Here is a 25,172-nt window from a genome sequence, read left to right as displayed (position 1 = left end):
TACTCTCCGCCCCCCTCCAAAAGTATAATGGCAACCAGATGAACGAGTCCAGCATGATTGGGGGGGTGGGAGGAAGACGCGTAAGGGCCCCCAGGGGACAGTGAATTTCCAGAAGGCCACCTTCCCTTCCCCCTAACACCTCCCCCTTTTCTTGGCTTCCCCTGAACTCAGCCAACCGCACCCTCCACTGGGGAAACCTGCTTTGAAAAGTTAGCTCTTTGTTCTACAAGCTGGACTCAGCCTCTGAGCACAATTTCAGGAGATTTCTGTGAAGCGACCCCCACCCACCCTACTCCAGCACGCGACCCCGCCCCGGTCCGACTGGGCGGACCAGCACTGGGAGTTGGCGTCCAATTTGAGGTGGGGGCTGGGAAGGTACGGAGGACGTCTGCTAGTCCATTAACCGCTGACCCACCAAGAGAACTGCAGGTCGTGCAAAAAAGGGGTCTCGCAGTGGGGCTTGGGGCCTTATCCGAAGGCCAGTTCACCAGATGCAACACTCGCCGGCTGATAGCCCCCGCCCTCCAGTCTCCAGGCCAGGAAGCCCGGCCATTCGCCGCCGGAGCGGACGGTTTCACTGGGGCCCCCAACCTCTGCCCCGCCCCCCCGCCGCCCCCTCCCCCAGCGCCCAGCGCTTCCGCCTACTTGGCGCTAGGCGAGGCGGGGAGAGGGAGCGGCCGTCTCCTCTCACTCTCCCGGCCCTAGGGGGCGGGACTGCACCCCTAACCTTCCCTCACTCCCCCCACCCCCACTCCGGGGCCTGGCTTCCCTACTCCACTCGCGTCCTCCCAACCCCTGGGCACAGAGCCCACTCTTCTCCAGTAGTGGCTGCCCGCCACGCGTGGACTCCTTGCCTTGCCCCGGATCTCCTGGTTTCCAGACTGGGGTCTGTCCCCACACCCCACGACACCGCCCTCCCTCCCTCCTCCCAGGATCGCGGGGATGAGGCGGCAGAGACCCAGCCCCGCTCTCCTCCCCCGATCTGGAGCACTGCTCGGGGATTGCAAAGACGCGCCTCCGGGTCCCGCGTCTCACCTTATCCAGACAGTTCACCTTCTCCGTAGGGTACACGATCTTGCCGCACCGGGCGCAGTTGGGATTCATGGCTCCGGGAAAGGCTAGGGCGGGGACGCCGGAGCTCGCGCACGTTCTCTTTCCCCGGGGCGAGCTGGCGGGAGACGGCCGCGGCTGCAACTGCACAGGCGACGGCGACGGCGGCAGGAGCTAGGGAACTGGCCTCCGCCTCCGCCCTCCTTCCCCTAATAAACACAGCGGGGAGGAGGGGCTGTACCGGGGCGGGGACGCGCCGCGGGCGCGGGCAGGGGCGCGCGCGGCGAGGCGCGCTCCCCGGGCGACCCGGGGCTGCGCGGGGGCGGGTTCCGGGGAGGACTGCGGGCCCGGGGTTACGCGCCTAGGTGAGCTCCCAAGCAGAAGGAGCCCTGGAGAGATAGGCCCGGAGGCTAGGCACGGACAGACGACCTTGCCCAGGGCACTTCCGGCGGGGCGGAGCCGATCTGGCTGCACATCTGGGCGCCTGGGCTGCAGGAGGCGGGCAAACCCCTCGCACCCCTCCAGGGTGGGGTTTGAGCCCACCCGAAAACCAAATCAGATTCTCCAGATTTGGAGACTTCCTTTGTACCCGTCGGTACCCGGCGAGAACCTGCGGACCGAACGGGAAGCCCCTGCTCCGCCCCCATTAGCCTTGCCCTGCAACATCCTTTCCCACATTTGTAGGGCGGAACCAGTCCCTCCCGCCAGGACTCAGCGCCTCGCAGCCCGAGTTAGGTTTTCCTTCCCCGCGCCTCTGCCGTGCAGCTTTCCTGTGGTTCCCCGGATCCGGGGGCCTTCTGCTTTCTGCTTGGCCCCTTTTCCTCTTTCGTTCCTTTCTCCGTATCCTTACTCTCCACCTTTGGTGTAGCGTTGACTTAACGCTCAAAAGAGCAGTATCCAAGCGCAGAAACGGCGTGGGGGTATAGCTCAGTGGTAGAGCATTTGACTGCAGATCAAGAGGTCCCTGGTTCAAATCCGGGTGCCCCCTCGTAAATTTTTCCCTAAATTTATGTAACTAATATAATTCATTCTTGACTCATATTTTAACCTTGGGTTCTAGGTTAAAGAAAGCAGAGAAAAGCTATTTTAAAATTCCTTCCTCATTTTTCAACCGTAACGGAAAGCTTTCGGCTTTACTTCGTACTCAGCAGGAGGAGGGGGTGGGTACGGGCACAAATCAGGTACAAAAGCTGCAGGTCCCCACTACCCACGCCAGCGGTATCAGGATTTCTGCGGTCACCGCTGGCAGCCTCAGGGGTGTCAGGCAGTTCCAGGAGCTGGTTCAAGAGACAAGACTCCCCCAAGTTCGTGTTCAGTTTTGGGTGGGGCTGGGTCAAGGGAAGGAAACCCACAGACACAGACTTTCTCCAACTTAAGCTGTCTTTATTACCGGTGACAGGCGCATGCCGTGTTCACCTTTCCCTATTGCTCATGCCACCGGCAGGGTGAAAGCACTTCGAGAACGTCGAAATGGCCGACCCAAAAGTTCATTTAATTTACAAAAATAAAGTTACATCCGGATGTAAACTGATATAAACTAATGTAGTGGTTCTCAAACTTGAGCTTGCGTCAGAATTACCTGGAGAGTTTGTTAAAGCACCTCCCGGTTTCTGATTCTCTTGGCCTGGAGTGGGACCCCGAGAATGTGCATTTTTAACAAGTTCCCAGGGAATGCTGATGCTGCTGGACCACACTTTGAGAACCACTGAACAAATAATAAAAGGCCATCAAGTTTCATAACCTAAAGACGGGGACAGATATCTATTGGCTGCGTGACTGACGGTATCGCTGTTGGATAGGAGGAAAACGAGAAGGGAGCAAGGCCTCTCGACTAGGTTTTGCCCAAAAAAAGGAAAAAGAAAGGATAGTGGGAGAGGCATGCTTCCTCAGACAGGGGGCACTTGTGATATTTTAAACTCGGAATTTGGTTGTGTCAGCCCTCGGGGTCCCGGGGGAATACTACTCGAAACGAATGCATTTTTCCCCACGGCTCCCATTACTGTGCGATGCGTCGCGAAGCTGGACATGGCGATTAAACAGATCTGCTGTGCGGTGCAAAGCCCAGACCCGAGAAATAACTAAATTTTCACCCCTTTCCTGGACACCAGGCCTCAATCTCACCACCTGTAGGTGTAACGGGCCAAAGCCCTGCCTTTGAACTAATATAAAGAAGGAGAAAGCCGTCCACTTTTCACCCTCCTTCTTACATCTATGCTGTGTCCCGTTAAACTTCGCCACTATATAAACCTTCTGAACTTGGATTCTCTTCTAATCTGCCTGGTCAGAGTATGAACTAGGCAAAAGAATATTGCCACGCCTCAACATTCCATCACCCACCCACCCGCAAAGAAACTGTAATTAACATTAAACCAATAAGTCTTGAAGGGTCTTAGGGACTGGAATGGTCTCAGCCTTCTTTCTGCCTGCTGAGGCTTCTTGCCACTGAGTGGGGGTATTCAGTTGAAACATGGTAGAGTCACCCCTGTGCGACTTCTGGGGAGAGAAAAAAAATCCACCAGGTGCAAGATCCTGGATTCAGGAACCTCAGACTCCTGAGTTATTCGGGGTTAACTTGAGTGGCTGTGAAAAGCAGACAGGTGGACAAGGGGGCACCCGGATTTGAACCGGGGACCTCTTGATCTGCAGTCAAATGCTCTACCACTGAGCTATACCCCCTCCACAAAAAATTAGGTAAATTCTTTTTAAATCCATTCCAAATTTTTCCTTCTGAAAATATCCAAAATTAGTTTCTTCTTGTTACATGATACTGAATTTAGTAATAACGAGTTTAAAGAGACTAACTAAAAACGCGGAATTTTGAAAACATGTGAACTTAGGTACCAATCAGCCTTTTCTAGGTTCAATTCTTTATCCACAATCCCACTCATCTCTTCACCCTAAGAAGTCAGAGAAGAGTTTCTTGCAAAACTGAAGAGAGAATCCTTTCCCCTGGTCTCTCTAAAAAGAATGCAAACACCAGCTGAACAGACATCTCCACTGAGAGACTTTCCTGGGCTGTATTCTCTAGTGGTCCCTCTCTCTTTTTATGGAGCAACTACTATGTGCCCCACTCTAAGTGCAGAACATACTTTCAAATAGAAAGACACACAGGTTCTCGGTCTCACTGAGTTTAAAATCTAGTGGAGTCAGAATAGAAACAAACGAACAAATGAATAAACAAGGGAATGCCCAGTAGTAATAAGGGAAGTGACTAAAATGAAAAACAAGATGGTGTCTTAGGGAGGTCCAAGGGGATATTTCAAGGTGGATAGTCATGGAAAACTTTCTTTGCAGGTGATTTTGGAGTTAAGATGTGAATGATATGAAAGAGACAGCCATTTGCCGAGCCCATCTGTCAGGGGCAGGCATTCCAGCTAAAGGAAATGGCCACTGCAAAGGCCGTAGGGCCAGAGTAGCTGAAGGAACATGAAACAGGGGAGAGTGATTCAAGAGAGCTGGAGAAGTAGCCAGAGAGCCTTATAGGCCCAAGTAAGGAGTTTGGGTTTTATTCCAAATGGATGAAAAGCCAGCCGTTGGACAGTTTTGAGCAGAGGGACTGGAAATCATCATTCACACTATTGTGGGGGAGATTTACAGGGAGTGAAGAATAGAAACAGAGAACATATACAGTGGAATACCATTCAGCCTTAAAAAGAAGGAAATTTTGCAATATGCGACAACAGGGGACATTATGCTAAGTGAAATAAGCCAATGATAGAAGGACAAATACTGCATGATTCCACTTACATGAGATACCTAAAACAATCAAACTTATAGAAGCAGAGAGTAGAATGGTGGTTGCCAGGGATGAGGAGAGAGAAATTGGGAGTTGCTAATCAATGCGTATACAGTTTCAGTTATACAACATGAATACATTCTAGAGAGCTGCTGTTGAACATTGTGCCTATAGTTAACAGCATTGTATTGTACACTTAAAAATCTGTTAAGAGGGTAGATCTCATGTTAAGTGTTCTTACCACAATAAAGGAAAAGAAGAAAAGTGGACACAATAAAATTTTTAAAAAGAGAGAGAGGTTAGGTAGGATTCTATTGCAACTGTGCAAGTGAGAGATGGTAGCGATGTCTGAGACAACAGTGACATATTAGTTTCCTGTTGCTGCTGTAACAAATTACCACATACATATTTGCTTAAAACAACACAAATGTATTACTACCTTACAGTTCTGGAGGTCAGAATTCCAAAATCAATTTTACTGGACTAAAATCAAGGTGCTGGTATGCCCGCATTTCTTCTGGAGGCTTTAGAGTAGAATCAGTTTCCTTCACTTTTGTAGGTTGTAGAGTCCGCCAGCATTTCTTGGCTCATGGCCCCTTCCTCCATCTTCATAGCCAGGATTGCATCTCCTCACCTTCTGATCTCTGCTCCTATCCTCACGTCTCTCCATCTCTGACTCTGATCCTCCTGCCTCCCTCTTATAAGGACTCTTCTGATTACTCAGATAATGTCCCCAACCCAAGACCCTTAATCACATCTAGAAAGTCCCTTTTATTATGTAAGGTAACATATTCACAAGGGTCTTGGGATGTGGACATATTTGGAGGCCCATTTTTTAGCTTATCACGGGGGAACAGCAGAGCTAGAGAGGAGAGAAGGCATCCAGATTGACAATGGCAGGGGAGCCATGTCCTTCCTGTACACTGGATGGCCTGAGAAAGATGAGGGAAATAGAAGAATCAAGAATGACTCTTCTTTAGAGTCACTGTTGGTGGGAAAGTAAATTGCTGCAGCCACTATGAAAAACAGTATGGAGGCGCCTCAAAAAACTAAAAATAGAGTTGCCATATGATCCAGCAATCCCATTCCTGGACAAAGCTATAATTCAAAAAGATATATATATATATATATATCTGGACAAAGCTATAATTCAAAAAGATACATGCACCCCCGTGTTCGTAGCAGCACTATTCACAATAGCCAAGACATGGAAACAACCTAAATGTCCATCGACAGATGACTGGATAAAGAAGACGTGGTACATATATACAATGGAATACTACTCAGCCATAAAAAAGCATGAAATAATGCCATTTGCAGCAACATGGATGGACCTGGAGATTACCATACTAAGTAAAATCAGAAACAGAAAGACAAATACCATATGATATCACTTATTTGTGGAATCTAAAATATGACACAAATGAACCTACCTAAGAAACAGAAGCAGACTCACAGACATAGAGAACAGACTTGTGGTTGCCCAAGGGGCGGGGGAGGGATGGCTTGGGAGTTTAGGATTAGCAGATGCAAACTATTATATATAGAATGGATAAACAACCAAGTCCTACTGTATAGCACAGGGAACTATATTCAGTATCCTGTAATAAACCATAATGGAAAAGAATATGAAAAATATATAAAAATATATGTATAACTGGATCACTTTGCTGTACACCTGAAACTAACACAAAATTGTAAATCAACTATATTTATTTTTTTATTGATCGATATGTAGTTTTACCAAGTGAATCTCTATGTTGAAGGTATCTAGTCAAATCTTGCCAATAGTAGACATTATTTTAAAGAAATACACTAATACGCCGGCCCCCCCAAAAAACATGTTGTTATTTTACTTATTTATTAGACATTACAATTTCTTCCTTTGTTATATTACAAAGTTCTTAGGCTCTAAATTAATTAAAGTATGAGATTAGCAGAAAAAGAGAAAAATAATTTGAATGGGTAAAAAAATTTAATGTAACATATTACAGACATGGCATTTCAAGTCATTTATGAGGAGAATTTTTCCAATGGTTTTCAAAGTACTCCCTGGAGCCTCTCCTGTAGGGAGGGGGGGAATGAGGGTAGGGAGTGTTGCCAGGTTGGAATAACTCTCATCCTTCCCCATTTGAACCAAATTTAACTGTTTTACATAGTGAACTTATTGGTAAGTTGATCTGAAGGGTTCTGGACCTAGGATCCTGTGCTGCCAGCAGACTCTGGTCACTAAGCCCTTCCTCTGCCTAGACATTCCAGAGCTGTCACTGCTGCTCTCTGGGAAGAGTCACGTCGTCATCAGGATAGAAAGGCTCTGAGGAGTCCTTCTTCACTGAGAGCCTTTCATTCCCCTCCCCTTCTAGGAGTCGTGAACTTCAGAACCTCTGCCTCCGACACCCATTCCCTTTAATTCTCCAACTATACTTTAACAAAATAATTTTTTTTAAAAAGAATAACTCTTCTTTTTTGTCTTCACTATCTGGGTGGATGTGGTTTCCCGAGATAAAGAACTGAGAAAGGAGTAAGTTTAGGAAAAACAAAAACGAAAACAAAAAAACCCCTCAAGAGTTTCTTTTTAAAGCTCTGAAACAGAACGTAATAAAGTACAGCCTCCTATCCTCATAGACTTCACATTCTAGTATGAGGTCAATATGCTAAGTTTGAGGTGCCCTGTAGACATTTAAGAGGAGATGTTAAGTATGCAGGTGGAGATCCAGTTAATTCTGAAGTCCAGAGAAATGTCTAGGTTGGAAACATAAGTTGGGGAGTTGTCAGTGTATAGTTGGTAGCTGGTGAAAGAGGGGGTCAATCCCAGAAGTGCGCTGGATTCGACTCATACCGGCTTGTGAGAACCAATTGTTAAATTTTCAGGAATTTTTAAAGCCAATTGACGTCACTGGAAATTAACAGGTGGGCGAATTTGCACTATGGGAATTGGCAAAGGTTAAAAATCAGGTTCCCTGGAGCCAGTCGTTAGCCATTTATCAGCACAACCCCGCTCCTGACTGATTCTGACTTTCTCCAAAAAGGAAGAGGCCAGCTCTTCAGCACTCTCTGAGGAGGAAAGATAAGGCGTAGAAGGTTTGAGACTGGAGAACGTATGTGAAATAGTCATTTTAGAGAGTGAGAAGGTGAACCTAGTCAGTCAGTGGAAGAGTAATAAAAGGGGAGACTGTCTGAGATTGGTGGAGCGACCCAGACTTCTGAGCTCTCCCCTAACACATTCTGCTGCTTGGGTGCGAGCTTGGTGGAATGCCACAGTTGAGTTTAATTAGGTTTGGCTGATAGGTACCACCCAGGGCTTATAGTGAACCAGGCACTGTGCCACTGTGGGGAATACAAAACGGAATGCAACGTGATCCCTGCCCTCAAGGAACTTACAGTCTAGTTGGAGAAACAAGATACATACTCCAAGGGGAAAAAAATACCTGACAGTTGAGAAAGTAAATGTAGCGAGTAACAGAACTACGGAGACAGATTGTTGATAAGGAGAGAAATGAAGTCACAGACTTTCTTAAAAATTGGTAGTGAGAAAGAAGAAATGGACAGGCGATAACAGCTAAAGGGAAGATTTTCCAGTCTAGGGAAAACCTGTTGATGTTTGAAGGAGCCAAGCGAGTGGAAGAGACTGAAGATGCTGGAGAGAATGGAGATACTGCGGGCACGTCTGGTACAAGAGCAGGGGTGTCTTGGGAAGGACAAGGGAACCACTTCCTCTCCTGTGCAAAGCACAGGCTGGGGATCCAATGCAGCTCGGGGTGCAGGCAGGGAGGATGGAAATTAGACTTAAAGAATTCTGAGATGCCAGAGGTACAAGAGGTTGTCGCTGTTGAAGGAGAGAAATCCCATCGCACACCCCCCAGGACCTTCAAGCCCAGCTCAGACAGGACTTGCCCTCCCCTTCTACCACTTGGGTGCGAATTGCCTTTTCTCTTGGTTCTTTAGCATCACCCCAGGAAACCTGAAACAATTGGTCGTACATATCAAACTACTGTTAATCACCAACGCAATGTCTGGTCAGTAACTACAAATAAGCTGTAATCTTCCTGTTGCCAGCAGAGGGGGTATAGCTCAGGGGTAGAGCATTTGACTGCAGATCAAGAGGTCCCCGGTTCAAATCCGGGTGCCCCCTAATTCTCTCCTTTTAAACCTTAACCCATCCCAAAGATGGTAGAAAAGAAAAGTGGTACCTAACCAAGCGAATATTTGGTCATTCTTGATGTTTTCTGGGAATACAAAAAGTAATGAACTACAGTATCGTAGATTTTATATTCTAATGAGGTCAACGCGTGAAGGAATTTCCTGTGTTCTCTATCTCTACGTCAGTGGTTCCCAGTCTGTGGTTTGGGAGTTGAATTCTTGGAGGTCTGCCTGTGAGACACTTTCTACGTAGGAAGAAAGAATTTATTTCATACTTCGTTACTTACCTGTTTCATTCTTATCCATTCACGAGTACAGTGGAGCTTTCCAGAGGCTACATGATGTCACAACAGACTAAATGTGGAAACATGAAAATCCAGCTGTCTTTCATTAAGCCAGATATTAAAGGGACTTCTAAAAGAACGTAAAGCAAAGCTACTCTTCTCATTATTTTTAAAATTTAAATACAGTTCTTTTTCATTTTAAAATGTTATGTATTTTAACAGGTAGTGGATTTATTACCTTAAACATTTCACAATTTAAATTTCTAATCTGGTAAATGTCAACAGATATAACTGTATAAACAAAACCTCTTTGGAGTTCTCAATAACTTAAGAATGTAAAGAATATTCAGGCAAAGATATTTGAGGATGACTGCTCTAAGTAAAGAGGTAGTTTGGGGAAGAGCATGCTGGGGTTGTGAAATGGCACAGGGAAGAGATGGCGTGTTCAAAAATACATGACATCGAAAAGAGTTTTGAAGAACATGTGGTGGATAAAGCAAGAAAGAGTCCTGAAATCCTAAGCAGTTTGGTGTTTCTGGAGTGTGAAGTGTAAGAGGCGAGGTGACGGGAGATGAGTCCAGGGAGAAGGTAAGCCATTTCAGGAAGAGACTCCAATGCCATGCTAAGGAGCTTGGACTTTATTCCATAGGCACTAGAGGGCCAGTACAGGCTTTTAAGCAACCAGAGGTTATGGTCAGACCATTTGGAGGTTGTTGCAATAGCCTTGAACCAAGGGCAGACTTTTAGATGCATGGACAGAAAAATTAGTAGCACCAACCAAGACAACTAATATAGGCAGAAAAGCAAAATTTCTGGGAAAATCATGATTTCGGCTTTGGACATCAGGTTTGAAGTGCCTGTGGGGTGGAGGTGTCCCAGTCATTGGTTCCATACATTGGCTAGAGCTAAGTAGAAATGTCTGGGCTGGAGATACAGACTTGGGAGTTATCAGCATATTGATGGTAATGGAAGCTACTGGGTGGTGTGATCACTCAGAGAAATACACTGAGAAGGGACAATGAGTAAGGAGGAGAGAGCAACACAACAGAGTGGCTTAGAGCCTGTGCTTTGGAATCAGCCAGACTCGGTGCCATTCCATCTCTATCTTTCATGATCTGTGTGATCTTGGACACATGGCTTAACTTTTCTATTTCTCAGTTTTCTCATCTGAAAAATGAGAATAATAATACCTAAATCACAGGCTTGTGGGGAGGATTCAAGAAGTCACATTCCTGTAAAATGCTTAACTCAATGACTGGTACTTAGTAGCACTCCAAAAATAGTAACTTCTATTATTATTAGCAACATGGAAACCATGGGTGAAGAGTGTCAAGAAGATGGGAAGGGCCCCAGTGTGAAATGTTGTGAGGTCAAGTAAGATAAAGACTGAGGAGGGTCCTTGGATTTTGGAAAGAGTAGGTCATGGTGACCTTTCTAGTATAATTTTTCAGTATATATAATTTCTAGTATAATTTCAGTCATGTAGTGAGGACATAAACTACACTACAGGAGTTCAAGGAACATGTGCATGCAGGAAGTAAGGAGATAGAGACAGATCATTCCCAGACCTTTGGTTTTCATGGACCACTGAAATTACAAAGAAAAAAAAAAGGGCAGTGTTGGGATGGTAGAAAGTTGACAGTTGACATAGGGTTGAAAGGAACATTTTTAACAAGAAAGATGAAAGAAGATAATCCCAGAATAATAGGCAGTCCTTTAAATTGAGCAAATGGAGCTTTATAAGAAACACTGTGTTTTCCAAATATTTCTAATTTTGCCATAGATGAATAAAAATTCCTTCACACAAGGATGCTGACGTATGGAGACCATAGATGTAGACTTCTTCATTTGTTCAGCAATCACTCAGCATGTATTTACTGAGCCAGGCCTCATGCTGAATGCTGGGGATATACCACTGAACAAAAAGGAGAACATGGACTCAGCCTTTAACGGAGAGTATAGACTAGTTGGGGGGGATCATTATTCAACAAAGTCATCAAATATATATTGAAGAATTGAAATAAATAGTAAGAAGGAAAAATACTATGTAAGAGAGGTCAGGGTAGAATTTCCCTAAGGAAAAGATATTTAAGCTGAGATCTGAAAAATCAGTACACGTGAAATACATGATACAGGTAGGCAGGGTAGAGTATTCCAAGCATGTGTGAGGCCTATGGGTATTCAGGACCATGGATGGTATCTGGGACCAAAACCTCAACCCTGCAGAGCAAGACAGAGCACGGTGCAAGATGAGGTTAAGAAGTAGGACAATGCCAGATCAGGGCCTAGTAGGCTGTGATATGGCTTTTAACTTTGATTATAACAGTACAGAAACCATTGGAGGATTTTCAGGAGAGTGACATAGTAACATTTACATTTCTGAAAATTTCTGGCCATTGTATGAAGAGTGAGTGGATGGAGGGGGGAGAAATAGAGGTCCAGAGACATGTTAGGAAGCTTCAGAAATAGTTTAGGCAAGAGATGGAGGTGGGGCCTCCCTGGTGGCGCGGTGGTTGAGAGTCCGCCTGCCGATGCAGGGGATACGGGTTCGTGCCCCGGTCTGGGAGGATCCCATATGCCGCGGAGCGGCTGGGCCCGTGAGCCATGGCCGCTGGGCCTGCGCATCCGGAGCCTGTGCTTCGCAACGGGGGAGGCCACAACAGTGAGAGGCCCGCATACCGCAAAAAGAAGAAAAAAAAAAAAAGAGAGATGGAGGTGACTAGGTCCAGAGCATTAGCAGAAGAGATGGAGAGAAGTGAATATATTTGAGAGACATTGAGAATGCAGACTGAAGAGAAATTGGACAGAAATCCCAGAGGGACACCTGGATGGATGCTAGTTTCATTTATCAACAGAGACAAATATGATAATGAAATCATATATTCAGAAACACATGGAATTTGGCTGAGAAGTGAAGGAGAGAGAAAAACTGGTAACTAGAGAAACTGGCAGGAGCAAGTGAAGGATTTAAGAGTGATAAGAGAAATTTATAAATGTATAGATTTATAGACCTCTTAATGTTGAAGTACCCCAGAGCTTAGCCCATGGTCTTTTTTATTTACCCTTGCTTCTTTGTGAACTCATCCATTATCATGTCTTTAAATATACTTATATGCTGACGACTGCCAAATTTATATCTCCCTCTTTCTGGAACTCCAGGCTAATATGTCCAACTTGCTATTTAAATCTCTTTTGGCTGTCTAACAGACATCTAACTCAACATGTCCAAAACTGAACTCATACTCTTACCCCCACACCTGTTCCTCCCATAGCTTTCCCCATCTCAGTTGATGGCAATGCCATCTTCCACTTGCTCAGAACTAACGCCTTGGAAACACTTTCTTCTCTTTCTTTTGCACCCCACATTTTGTTGGCTCTACTTCCAAAACATATCCAGAATCTGATCACATCACATTACTTCTATTGCTACCTCTTTAGTCTAAACCACCATCATTTCTCTCCTGAGTTACTGCAAGAGCTTCCCAATAGATCGCCTTATTGTATCTTTGTCTTCCCTCCCACAGCCTAGTCTCAAATAGAGTGATCCTTCTGACACATTAGTCAGATCATGTCCCTCCTCTGCTTATGGCTCATTGGTTTCCTATTTCAGCCTGTAAATGTCAAAGTCCATAGCAGTGTACAAAGCTCTAATGATCCAGTTCCATTACTTCTGACCGTCTATCCTACTCCTCTTCCCTTCACTTACTCTGTCCAGTCACTCCTGGCTTCCTTGCTGGTCCTCACATTGTTCAGGCACAATCCCACCTTAGGGTCTTTCATTGGTTGATGACTCTATCTGGACTGCTCTTCCCTAGACAGTCATATTGCTAGCTCCCTCACCTTAAAAATCTTTGCACTAATGTCAACTTCTTCCATGAAGCCCACACTGATCATTCTATTTTGAATTGCAATCTGCCCCTCCTCCCACTTCCAGATCCCTCTTACTTTTTTCTACTTTTGTTTTCATAGTACTTATCACCATCTAACATACTATATGCTGCAATTACTACGTCTATGGCTTAGTATCTAATATCCACCTTCACCTCCACCTTGGCTGAATGTAAGCTCCACAGAGCATGAATGTTGATCTGTTTTGTTCTCTGATGTAGTCTAGCGTATGCCCAGAACAGAATCTGGCATAAAGTAGTCGTTTAATAAATATTTGAATGAATATATCGACAGAAAGAAGTCCGAAGAATGGGAGAAGTTGAAGGAAAGGAGTAATGAATAAAGCAAGATATCTAAAATAAAGATGGGTATGGGACCAAGCACACACATATGGAATTACCTGTAGCGCTATAATGGTACTTCTCAGTTATAGCACAACCTAATGAAACCGTTTCGAACTCTTTCCCTCTAGCCCCCGACGCCGTGTGTTCTTTGGAGGCCCCTATACAGCACAGACCGTTTAATCATTTGTGAACTTCTAGCGTCCATCGAAGTCCCTGGCACATACTTAGTGCTCAGAGAGGTTTCCCGATAAATTAAGCCAATGCTTCTGTGTCCCAAACAACTACTTTCGAGTTCGTGTGCAGCGTACACTGGGTACCACGTACACTCCTGCACCCCTCAACCACTCCACCGCCCACTTCACAGCGAGAGCTCTACGTGATGTCCAGGATTTATGACGTACTAAGACCGCGCCCTGGGGAAGAGAGGCGGATTGAACAAGCACCGTGTCACGTGACCAGAGTGGGCGGGGCGTTGGAGTTGAGATCTCAGTGTCCTCTATACCCACTTCCTTTTTGTCCCTTTCCGGCGTTCAAGATGTCGAAGCGAGGTGAGTCTTTGGCTTTGGGAGATCTTTCGCCATCTGTCGCGAGGTGGCTGCTGGCCTCGCCGGGAACGGCGGCCATGGGCAGCTGGGACGCTTTGCTCTGCTCCGGGCCGGAGAGGGAGGGGAGGGACACCGCGAGAGCACCGGGAGAGCTCCCGAAAGTGACGGGGGGGCCTGGAAGGTTGAGTTCGCAGGATCCAGTCGTGATTCTTGACCGAATCCCGCGGGTTCACTCCGCGCCTAGCGCTTCAGTAATGGGGTTGGAGTTGGACTGGCTTAATCCCCAGAGTGGGCGACTTGTGCGGTCTCCCGCCTTGTAGGAAGAACTCGGTGGTGCAAAAGTTGGATCGAGAATTGAGTCGTCCAGGTCCCTTAATCTCAATGTAATGTGCTAAGAGTGAGGAATTGGCTGTTTGCCTTGAGAACTGGGTGGCACATGGGGAGGGGATAAGGAGTCCTAGAGAGAGCGAAACTACAGTGTACCGCTCCCCGAGGCACATGCGAATGAATATATAGCTTAAGAATGTGAAGGGACCTCTCCTGTTTCCCTTCTTACTTACAGGACGTGGTGGGTCCTCTGGTGCGAAATTCCGGATTTCCTTGGGTCTTCCGGTTGGAGCCGTGATCAACTGTGCTGACAACACAGGTGAGACCTTCGGCTGCACTCTGCCAAACTGCCCCTTTTAAAAGCACTCAGTGGGCCTTTTGCTAATGACCCACTGAGCCGTCAAGAAAGGGCAGAGTGAAAACACCGCTTTTGGGTGAAGCGGCAGCATGTTGTGTTGTTTTGCTTCAATCGGTGGTGTGACAAGGTGTTCCACCTGGGGGAGGACTAACTGCTTGGGAGTGTGTGTGGAGGGGGAGGCCTTGGAGTTGTTGGGGAAATGCAGAACTGCCTAACAGGCCCTCGAAAAAACTTTTTTTTGTTTGTTTGTTTACTTCCTTTTATAGGAGCCAAAAATCTGTATATCATCTCTGTGAAGGGGATCAAGGGACGACTGAATAGACTTCCTGCTGCTGGTGTGGGTGACATGGTGATGGCCACAGTCAAGAAAGGCAAACCAGAGCTCAGAAAGAAGGGTCAGTAGAGAGACCAAATCCTCCTTTTGGTCTGTGGACAGTTGAAGGACTTCTCCCTCTATTGGAAAATAGAACAGTAGTTTTACCATGCTCAGGGCCTCTTAAAGCTTGATTTTCTTTGAGAGGCAGTGTGAGATAATCTGCAGTTGAAGTTCTATTCTTGCTGTCTTAAAGACCATTCTTTTATTTTTATTGGCGTAGAGTTGCTTTATTTACAATGTTGTGTTAGTTTTTACTGCAGAGCAAAGTGAATCAGCTGTACGTATACATATATCCCCTCTTTTTTGTTTTCCTTCCAATTTAGGTCACTGCAGAGCATTGAGTAGAGTTCCCTGTGCTGTACAGTTCATTAGTTATTCTCATTAGTTACCTATTTTTCACATAGTATTGATAGTCTATGTATGTCAATCCCCATCTCCCAATTCATCCACCACCACCCCACCCCCCAATTAAGTTCTTAGTTGGCTTCCACGGTAAGCTAGAGGCTCTGCATATTTACCCTGCCATTTCCCCCAGCAAATTCAGCTGATAGTTAACAGACCGCCTCACATATTTATACCTATAGAAATAAAAGCTCTGTCCTTCTGGGATTTACAGTCCATCCACATAGTTCCTTCCCCAGCTCTCCTTTTAGTTCTTGTTTTTTTTGTTCCAACTTAAATCCCTTCCTTTGTGCCTCAGATTTTTGCTGTGCCCCTACTAGGGTTGTCTCTTCTATGAGAGCAGGTCTTTAATTAATCGCTGACTCCTTGGCTACAAATGAACATGGTGGTACCAGGTGAGATCACAGCCTTAAGACTTAAGTCACCTCAGGCAAGTTTTCTTTTCAGGAACTACTAATTTGAAAAGGAATAGTTATACATAGATGAGATTAACTCAGGGTTGTGACTTGTCAAAAGTTTGGCATGGTTGCTTCTAAATGTCTTCTGGTAGAAACTAAAACAGGGAGCTGCTCATTGCTTAATCGTGGGCAACCGCCAGAAGTTTTCCTACTGGATGTATGGGTTAGAGGGGGGCCTCAGACACTTCTGACTTGACTGACTTTAGAGCTTCTGATACTCAGTGTACTTGAGTTTCCAGCTCCTGAACTTTTCCCCTGTGCCTGCTTAGTTTGCCTCTGGCCTGGGATGTTTTGCTTTTTCTGAGAAGTCCTCTTAATGCGCAGTACACGTGTGACAGGTCTCAGCCATGTATCACAGTTAACTCTTTGAAGGTCTGTATCCTACTCTTTGCCCAGGTGTTTAGCCTTTTGGTCAGAAATCTTACTTTGTTGACCTCTCATATTCACTGGGGGGCTTGGTAGGCAAGGAGTAAGCATTGCGCTTAAGCACTGATAAATCAGTGTGTTGATTGGGATCAGCATGCAGCTAGACAGGCTTTCCTCTTAGAACGCTTGCTGGGTCTGATCTGTGGCCTGGGGAGCTGTCCGGGAAGGGCGGAACAGTTGTCCATCACTGTGGCTGAGGTGGCAGAAGGTAGTGCTGTCTGTCTGTCAGTCATGGGACAGACCAGAGGACACTTCAGGGTTTTAAAAATGGTTCTGACTTTCCAACTCTTCATTTTTTCTTTGGCCCTTGTTTCTTCTAAATGGATGCGGTTGAACAACGGGCAACGTGGGTTTGGACTGCATGCGTCCATTTACAGATTTTTTCCCCCCCACAATATATTACTGTGCTACGCTATCTGAGATTGGTTGAGTCAGTGATGCAGAGGGTCAACTATAAGTTACACATGGATTTTAGACTGCACAGGGCTGGCACCCCTGACCCTTCATTTTTCAAGGATCAGCTACATCTCCTGGCCTTAGACTTAATTATAACCTACAGAAATGTGGAAAGGAGCGGGACTGGAAATCCAGAGTCCTGTATTCGTGTGGCCTTATTTATTTGCTGGATGCATTTGTGAGAATTTAAATTGCTCTAAGTAGATGAGAGTCCAACGAAGGAGGGTCTCAGCCAATATTATCTGTCCCTCAGTGTGTTTCCCACTGTTAAAAAACTCAAGAGACCATCTATGTACATAGATAGTACTTGCTTCAAGGATAGCCAGGATCTCTGTCCTTAGAAGATCCTGCATTTCTAGTGTCTGATATTAAATATAGAAATGTAACTATTATCCCTACTTTACAAGAGGAAAACTTGAACTCCAGAAGATTAAGTAACTTGTTCAAGGTCTCCAGGCTGTCTGTGATTTGAATCCATGTTTTCTTTCAAGTGCCGTAGATGCTGTGAATGTCTGGAAAAATGTTCACTTTAGGAGCAGGTAGCGTTTTTTGTTAGGTTGGTTTTTTAAATTTATTTTATTTTTATTTATTATTTTTGGCTGTGTTGGGTCTTTGTCGCTGCGCGCAGGCTTTCTCTGGTTGCGGTGAGTGGGGGGCTGCTCTTCGTTGCGGCGTGCGGGCTTCTCACTGCGGTGGCTTATCTTGTTGCGGAGCACGGGCTCTGGAGCGCGTGGGCTCAGTAGTTGTGGCTCGTGGGCTCTAGAGCGCAGGCTCAGTAGTTGTGGCTCACGGGCTTAGTTGCTCCACGGCATGTGGGATCTTCCCGGACCAGGGCTCGAACCCATGTCGCCTGCATTGGCAGGCGGATTCTTAACCACTGCACCACCAGGGAAGCCCTGGAGCAGGTAGGTTTTTAAAAGTTACTGATGACCCTGGAAAACATTTCCTCAAAAAGTTAAACCTAGAGTTAATTAAATAAGAAATGGAAGTTGGATTGCAGTCACCCAGCTCTTAGACCTCCAAGGGACGATCGTTTTTAACATTTTATGTCCTACTTTCCAACGTAAATGGGACCATTACCTTCCCATAACCCATTTTTGCTTCACAAATGATTGTCTTGCATATTAAAAAATTACAGAAGTACATAATCATTTAAAATGGTTCTGTTCTGTGCATGTGTCATGAGATATTTAGGTTAATTCCAGGTTTTGCTCTTAAAACAACATGTGCCCTGCAGTTAGAGAGGCATAAAGTGCTAATTTTTAGGTCAAGGTTTGTACTTGGAGGTTTTGATATAAATTGGGATGGAATATTGCATAATAAGGAGTTAATAGCTTGGCCTCTCCACTCATTCAGTGTGAGGAGGGTCCCATTCCCAATTCTATGGCATTAGGATCTTTTTAAAATTTATTTGGCTGCGCCCGGTCTTAATTGTGGCACATGGGATCTCTCTTTGCAGCATGCAGGATCTAGGTCCCTGACCAGGGATCGAACCCAGGCCCCCTGCATTGGCAGCACAGAGTCTTAACCACTGGACCACCAGGGAAGGAAGTCCTGACATTAGGATCTTTTTTTTTTTTTTTTTTTTTTTTCTTTTTGCGGTATGCGGGCCTCTCACTGCTGTGGCCTCTCCCGTTGCGGAGCACAGGCTCCGGACGCGCAGGCCCAGCGGCCATGGCTCACGGGCCCAGCCGCTCCGCGGCACATGGGATCCTCCCAGACCGGGGCACGAACCCGCATCCCCTGCATCGGCAGGCGGACTCCCAACCACTGCGCCACCAGGGAGGCCCCTAGGATCTTAAATAGTACCCACCTCTTGGGTGAAGTGAGGAAAAGTATAGAAGGTGCTTAGCAAGTTTCCTGCTGGTGTGTTGCTAATCGTCCTCCCAAAGTACAGATTTACACCTGCAAGGAAATGCAGGCAGTTTGGACTTGAAATGAGTAAGGTCTTTCCTTAAGGGGTGATTGCTGTTTACACTGTCTTTCACACTTGATTTTAGGAAATGAAAAGCTAATGAGTATACATTCTGTCCAAATGGGAAATGGTGGAGAGCTAGCCAAGGTATAAATTGCTTTCTCGTGGTGGCACTGGAACTTGGCAGGTTAAATGACAGCTGCTTCTTTTTTCCCCCCTCTCAGTACATCCAGCAGTGGTAATTCGACAACGAAAGTCATACCGGAGAAAAGATGGTGTGTTTCTTTATTTTGAAGATAACGCAGGGGTCATAGTAAACAATAAAGGCGAGATGAAAGGTAATAAAGAATCCACATCATTGTTAGGCTTTTGAGATTGGATGATTTAACTTGAGTACAAGGCAAGGGCCCTTTGAGCTTATGTGTCACATCATTCTTTTATGCAGGTTCTGCCATCACAGGACCAGTTGCAAAGGAATGTGCAGACTTGTGGCCCAGGATTGCATCCAATGCTGGCAGCATTGCATGATTCTTCGGTGTATTTGTAAAAGAAAAAAATGATAATAAAAATTATTTGCTCCATGTCACTCTTCTTGACACCACCTAACCCTTACCCCCTCTGTGAAATAAAACGACCCAGTGCAGACTTTCTGTGGGCATGTGTAAAAAAAGATAAACAGTCATTGCACTTCTGTCAGTGTGCAGACTTTGGGGACTTTGCTATTTCTGCTGTACAAACTCGAGTTTTTTAGTTCTTAAAATAAATTGCAGGTGGTAGATATTGCTTGGCGACAGGTTATCCCAGGTGACTGCCTTACAGTTAGAAAGGTATGTGAGAGAAGGTAGCGTGTATGGTCAGATCCTGAACACTCATGGAGTTCAAGGAGCGATGTGAGTAGGAACCAGGTACACGCGTATGTATGTGCACTTCTGCAGTTAACAGGTTTCCTTTGGGTAAGTTGGCACATAAATGAGTTTATATTTGTAAAACCTGACACATAATAATTGCTCTCATGGAAGATGACTAAGTTGTTAGTATCTGCAAGTTTTTTGCTATCGAAAGTATTTTGACACGATGGTCGTGTATCTGCCAAATCCTAGCTTGAGAATAAAAGATGATAGAATGCCAGCACAACAGGCATGAGCCCTGGCAAATTCTGCCTGAAGGTATTGAACATTGTAGCTTTTTTTCCCCCCCAAGCCGTGACAATTGATTTAGGTGACATTCAGGGTCCGGGGAAAAGGAGCACTCGGCTGGTTTGGGTCAATAGTCTGGCCTAAAGATGTTGGAAGAGATTTTTACGCTAAAGTGTGTGTCCACGTATCTAGGATCTGGAAATTGTTTTATCTGTAAGATTGGGTACAGTGAAAGGCTGAGGATTAGAGTGTATGTGGAGACCCTAGCACATAGTCACTTGGTGAGATGACTTCTCTTTTGTACTTCAGATTGTTGTCCTTCAGATGTACCAGAACTAGAAAGCAGTGATACAAATTTATTCATTCATTTTATTATTTATTTTTGGCTGCATTGGGTCTTCGTTGCTGCATGTGGCGCTCTCGTTGTGGCGAGCGGGGGGGCCACCCCTCGTTACGATGTGTGGGCCTCTCATTGTGGCTTCTCTGGTTGCGGAGCTCAGGCTCTAGGCTTATGGGCTTCAGTAGTTGTGGCTCACGGGCTCCAGAGCACAGGCCCAGCAGCTATGGCGCATGGGCTTAGTTGCTCCGCAGCATGTGGGATCCCCCCGGACCAGGTCTCGAACTCGTGTCCCCTGCATCGGCAGGTGGACTCCTAACCACTGCGCCACCAGGGGAGTCCAGCATCAAGACTTTCTAAAGCTCCCTAAGAGATTCTGAAGTGCAGCCAAGATTGAGGACCAGTCCTCTGCCTAGACTGAGTCAGTCTTGGTTTTAGGAACATTAAATCCCAAAGTCTGTAAAATAGACCAGTCTTCCTCCCCACCCCATCCTCCAGGCTGGTGAATTTCAAGTCTTTAATGTGACATGAAGCCCCCAGGTACTCCATTTAAAATGAATCTTTTTTTTATCCCATTGCATAATATGAAATCTCTCATCTGCCTTCCTCAAATGTGAGGTGAGAGCTGGGCCTGTTATTTTTTCCCCCTCGTCCTCTCAAGTCCTCTAATGTTCTTTCCAGGTTCTCTTCACGTTTTAATAGGATGGGCTCAAGTTATAGACTTCCTATAATTTCAAATTTGATTGCAAGGAGCTCGCCTGTCATAGTGTAGAAAGATTAAATATGCTGAGTATTGAGATGCTGGGATTGGTGATTATTACATGTAGGTATAATGCAACCTTTTTCTAATTAATACATGTGCCTTTGTATTACATTATTATATATAATATGTTTATGTTACTAGTATTATAGTAGTAACATAAAAATTCCTGGATTTATTGCCTCATCTGTAAAATGATAATAGCACCTCAGAGTTGGTGCGAGGAGCAGGGGAATTTGTATGAGCCACTTGGATATGTAAAGCATCCATATGAGTTTATTCAAGGGGGAAATTTGGGAAGTAAAAAATATAAAGGAAGGAAAAATCACTTGTAACCACAATAACTAGGGAAGATCACTGTTCATGTTTTGCTGTATCCTATCATATATACATAATATTAGAGGGAAGTGTGGGACTTACTCTTTTATTGATAAGTATACAACTTTTACTGTTGTTTTTTTAAATTTTAACGGGAGGAGGAATAGCTGATGGAGAGAATTGGGTGGGGAGGGGAGAAGTGCTTTAAGTGGGTTTACTGAAAATCAGGAGATCTGAATTCTGGTTCTGGATCTGCCACTAAATGGATTTAGGGAATATTCCAACATTTCTGAGCTTCAACTTCCAGTTCTGCACGAGAGTTGGACGTAGATGCTCTCTGAGCTCTTTCTGATCCTTTCTGGGTACAAGCTTTTCAAGGGAACTGGGTTTGGGAAATAAATATAATAAAGTGGGAGCAGAGAACCTTGCTCTTAAAAGGAAAACGGGGAGCTGAGCCCGACTGCGTTAACACTGCCCACATTCAGTAATCCCCCTTCTCTTCAATCTCTGATTCTTGCATGGTTCCCTCCTAGACATCCCTCACCTCTGGACCGTTTAAGCAACTTCCCCCGCAGCCCCGAGAGCCTACCTCGTAGGATGGGAACGATACGGTTTGCGTCACAGGGGTCTTTGACATCACGTAACAATGCGCAGGGGAGCCCCACCCCCAGGACCCTCCGCTCCCGCTAGAATAGTTCTTGAAGGCTGAGGTCGTTAGGATGGCACGCTTTCGCGCGTGTTCCCTGAGTCTGGAGAAGAACTTCGTTTTGGATGGAGTGGCCGTGAGCACCATGGCTCGCGCCTATGAGCACGTGAGGCCCAAGCTCTGGTCGGCGATTCCGCCCTACAATGCGCAGCAGGACTGCCACGCCCGCCAGTACTTCCGGAGCCGCGTGGTTCCGCCCATCTTGCGGAAAACTGGTCAGGTACAGTAGCGCCGTGGAGGACCCTACCCGCAGAGCTTTGTGCCCGCAGAGCTTGGCCCTCGTGGCGGGGCCGACTTCCCAGATCCGGGCGTCTCATGGCAGCGCCCTCACCACCAGGGAGGCTCCCCGACTCGCACCCTCTCAGTTTTCTTAATGAAACCCGGGAACTGGCGGAGGCGGGAGACAGGTGTTGAGCGCAAGCTCACTGAGCTCACAGAGCCACCTTCCACGCCTGAACTTGAGAATGATTTCATTTTGGGTTTCTGCAAGCCTCTGCCGAACAAATGGGTTTCGTTGTCCTTTTTGGCATCACGGATCCACCCTTTGGGGTGACCTCCCGCCGCAAATTCTCAAAAAGCCCGACAATCGGTAAAAAGACAACCTACCCAGGCGAGGTGCCCTCGGTCCAGTGACGTCGTAGTTCAAGAGGGCTCGCTCGCTGCGACCTCCTATGAGCTGACTGGAAGGAAACCTCCCTAAGTTCTGCAGCCTTCGCTTCTCCCCAGGCATTTTCCCTCGTGGATGTTGCCCCTCCCCCGCAGAGTACTTCCCCGGGATCAAAGATTCTGAGGCTATTACAGGCTCGGCTCCATTTTTTTCCAGCACTTTTGCTTCCAATATTTGTGTCTATAATACATGTCAGTGACTTAGGGAGAGGAGGACTTAATGCGGGTTATTCTGTGAACAAATCTTGGGAGCTTTTGTGGTCCCGGGTGTTAGTGTGTGCTCATGTGTGTTCAGTACATGCATATGGACACACACACCTGTGTGTGCCATGTTTGTGTGTGTTTGCTGTCTGCTCATGTAGTTTTTATAGCAGAAGGAGCCAGAATCTGGGGGAAAACTCGAGAGTTTAAAAGCTTGAAAAATAATATGGGGTACACACTTTTGAAATTTTCTATGTTCCATTTTGTAAGTATTCTTTAATCGTCACAGACACCATTTGTGGTAGGTATTATTTTCATTTAAATGAAGATCATGTTTATTGAAACTTTAGTATGCCAGGCCCTTTATTTGAAGGCCCTTTATATCTCACTTAAATTTCAAAGCAACCCCCCATTTTACTGATGAGGAAATTGAGGTCCAAAAAAGCTGTGTCATTATCCTAAGGTCACACAGCTTGTTAGGGGTAGAGCTGGAATTAGAACCAGTCTCTCTGGTGTTAGACATTGAGCCCTTAACTGCCAAGCTACACTGCCTCTCACTGAAAGGCAAGTCACTAAGTATATTTAATCTGTCTGGCCCTGTTGCCCCTGGCTGTGACCTCTCCCTCCCTCCATCAAGCCCGGAGGCAGGGGTTGGACTGTGCCTCTCTCTGCATCATGACTGATGGTCTTCTGCATTTTCTCCCTCATTCTCAGGATTATGGCGGTACAGGAGGGGATGGCTGGACAGTGGAATATTTCCAAATCTTCGGGCGAGAACAGAGATACCTCAACAGGAGAAACTGGTCAGGGGCAGGCAAGTGCCACACCTCCCTTTCCAGTCTCACCATGGTCCCACCTAGGAAGAGTGGTGTGCATTCCACAGAGAGAGAAACTGGGCCATAAAGAGATCTGGTTGGGGGAAGAGACCCAGGGTCTCTGCATCCTCTAGCTCTTCTTATACGTGAGCAGATGGTGTCACAGAGCTCCCTAATAGTTAAGGAGCATTCGCTGTATGTCAGGTGCTTTTTACCCTCAGAGTATCCTCAGGTTACAGCCAGGGAAATTGAGGTTTAGGGAGTTAAAATGATTTGCTAAGAAAGGCTGAGCTGGGGTTGGAATTCTACTCTTTGCAAGGAAGGCCTGTGTTCTTCTCACTGCTCCCAGAGCAGGCTGTGTCCTGCTCACTCTCTAGGCCCCATTTAGCAGCAACAGGAAAAGGGAGAGTTGAGACCTGTTTTTCTGGCAGGGTGAACCGTCCTCCCACCCCAACTCCACCACCCTTTGGCCACATTCTAGTCACATGTCCCCTGGCACCATTGGCCAAATTGAGCTCATCCATTTTCTCCAGCTGGGTCAAATGCAAGGGTGAAATTTTCTCAGTTCTCCTGGCAGCAAAGCAAGTTCAACCAAGCCCAGAAATTTCTGGCCCTTGCCGTCCCAGCATGTACCATTCACGCTCCCCTGCATGCTATTCCTAGTATGAGGTTTGGTTTCCAGGATGCCATCTGTCTCTCTCCACCAACCCTTGGCTTTTCAGGATTGAGGGTTCAGCTGGGACATGGGAGCACAGTGACTATACCTGGATTGGCCCCCTATACCAGCCCAGTAGGAGTGAGGAAAGCAAAAGGGGGCTGAATACAGGCTCAGGCCTCTCTCTCTGTCCCACAAGGGCATTCCATCCAGCAGGTGACCGGACATGACCATTATAATGCCAATCTGAAAGCGATCCCGGGGTTCAATGGTCAGTTTGGCTATCGCCGGAACACCCCAGCCCTCCGCCAGCGCCCATCTGTGTTTGGAGAAGTCACCCAATTCCCTCTCTTCTAACAGCACCTCTTCTCTTCACACTCCTCAACCTGAATTTCTAAGATGTGTATGTGGACTCTCAGTGTTATTTTACATTAAAACTTTTGTGTGTGTGTCTCCAAGTGTGCTGTTTCTTCTTTGAGGCTGGTGGAGGGGGCAAGCTAGTTTCTCCATCCTCGGCTTCCCTACCCTATGGAGGAGGTGGGAGGAGAAAGGGCATCTCAGGCTGTGCCCTTAAACTCCATGCAAACGGAGTGCCAGGCTTGAAAGGAGAGGCCTCAGGTCTCCCCTGCAGCTGTGATAAGGAGGAACGACACTACTTAAGCCCTCATCCAAGCTCTTCCCAGGCATCGGGAAGGCCCAGGTCAGAAGCTGGCTACTGTTTCCATCAAGAATGGAGCAGGCAGCGCGGCCACAGGGATTGGCGTTGGTTGCCCTGAGAAGGAGTTCCTGATTTTCCTGAGTCATCCCATCCGAGAGAATTGACATCTTCCTTCTTCCCACCTCAACTCATCAAGAGGCAGGGGACGATCAGAG

The 25,172-nt window shown here is 46.3% G+C and overlaps 3 protein-coding genes across 3 annotated transcripts in view; 2 read left to right on the top strand and 1 right to left on the bottom strand.

Moving 5' to 3' along the window:
* Window positions 1–1,280, bottom strand: part of LASP1 (LIM and SH3 protein 1) — a 40,357-nt gene extending 39,077 nt beyond the window's left edge. Inside the window, exon 1 of the mRNA XM_082605457.1 lies at window positions 1,036–1,280. Coding sequence (XP_082461583.1) covers window positions 1,036–1,104 — 69 coding nt within the window. The 5' untranslated portion in view covers window positions 1,105–1,280. The remainder of the gene's footprint in view (window positions 1–1,035) is intronic.
* A 12,619-nt stretch (window positions 1,281–13,899) lies between these two features.
* Window positions 13,900–19,286, top strand: RPL23 (ribosomal protein L23). Its single transcript, XM_082603415.1, has 5 exons — window positions 13,900–13,990; window positions 14,550–14,633; window positions 14,939–15,067; window positions 18,930–19,043; window positions 19,151–19,286. The coding sequence occupies exons 1-5, from the start codon at window positions 13,978–13,980 to the stop codon at window positions 19,231–19,233; spliced, it is 423 nt and encodes a 140-aa protein (XP_082459541.1). The 5' UTR covers window positions 13,900–13,977; the 3' UTR covers window positions 19,234–19,286.
* A 2,661-nt stretch (window positions 19,287–21,947) lies between these two features.
* SPMAP1 (sperm microtubule associated protein 1) lies at window positions 21,948–24,752 on the top strand. Its single transcript, XM_082604406.1, has 3 exons — window positions 21,948–22,182; window positions 23,544–23,643; window positions 24,499–24,752. The coding sequence occupies exons 1-3, from the start codon at window positions 21,976–21,978 to the stop codon at window positions 24,654–24,656; spliced, it is 465 nt and encodes a 154-aa protein (XP_082460532.1). The 5' UTR covers window positions 21,948–21,975; the 3' UTR covers window positions 24,657–24,752.
* The last annotated feature ends 420 nt before the right edge of the window (window positions 24,753–25,172 follow it).

The sequence above is a fragment of the Mesoplodon mirus genome (genome assembly GCF_964341445.2).
Source record: "Mesoplodon mirus genome assembly, chromosome: 18".
Lineage (NCBI taxonomy): Eukaryota > Metazoa > Chordata > Mammalia > Artiodactyla > Ziphiidae > Mesoplodon > Mesoplodon mirus.
Note: the sequence above shows the minus strand (reverse complement) of the source record. Positions and strands in the feature narration are given on the sequence as shown.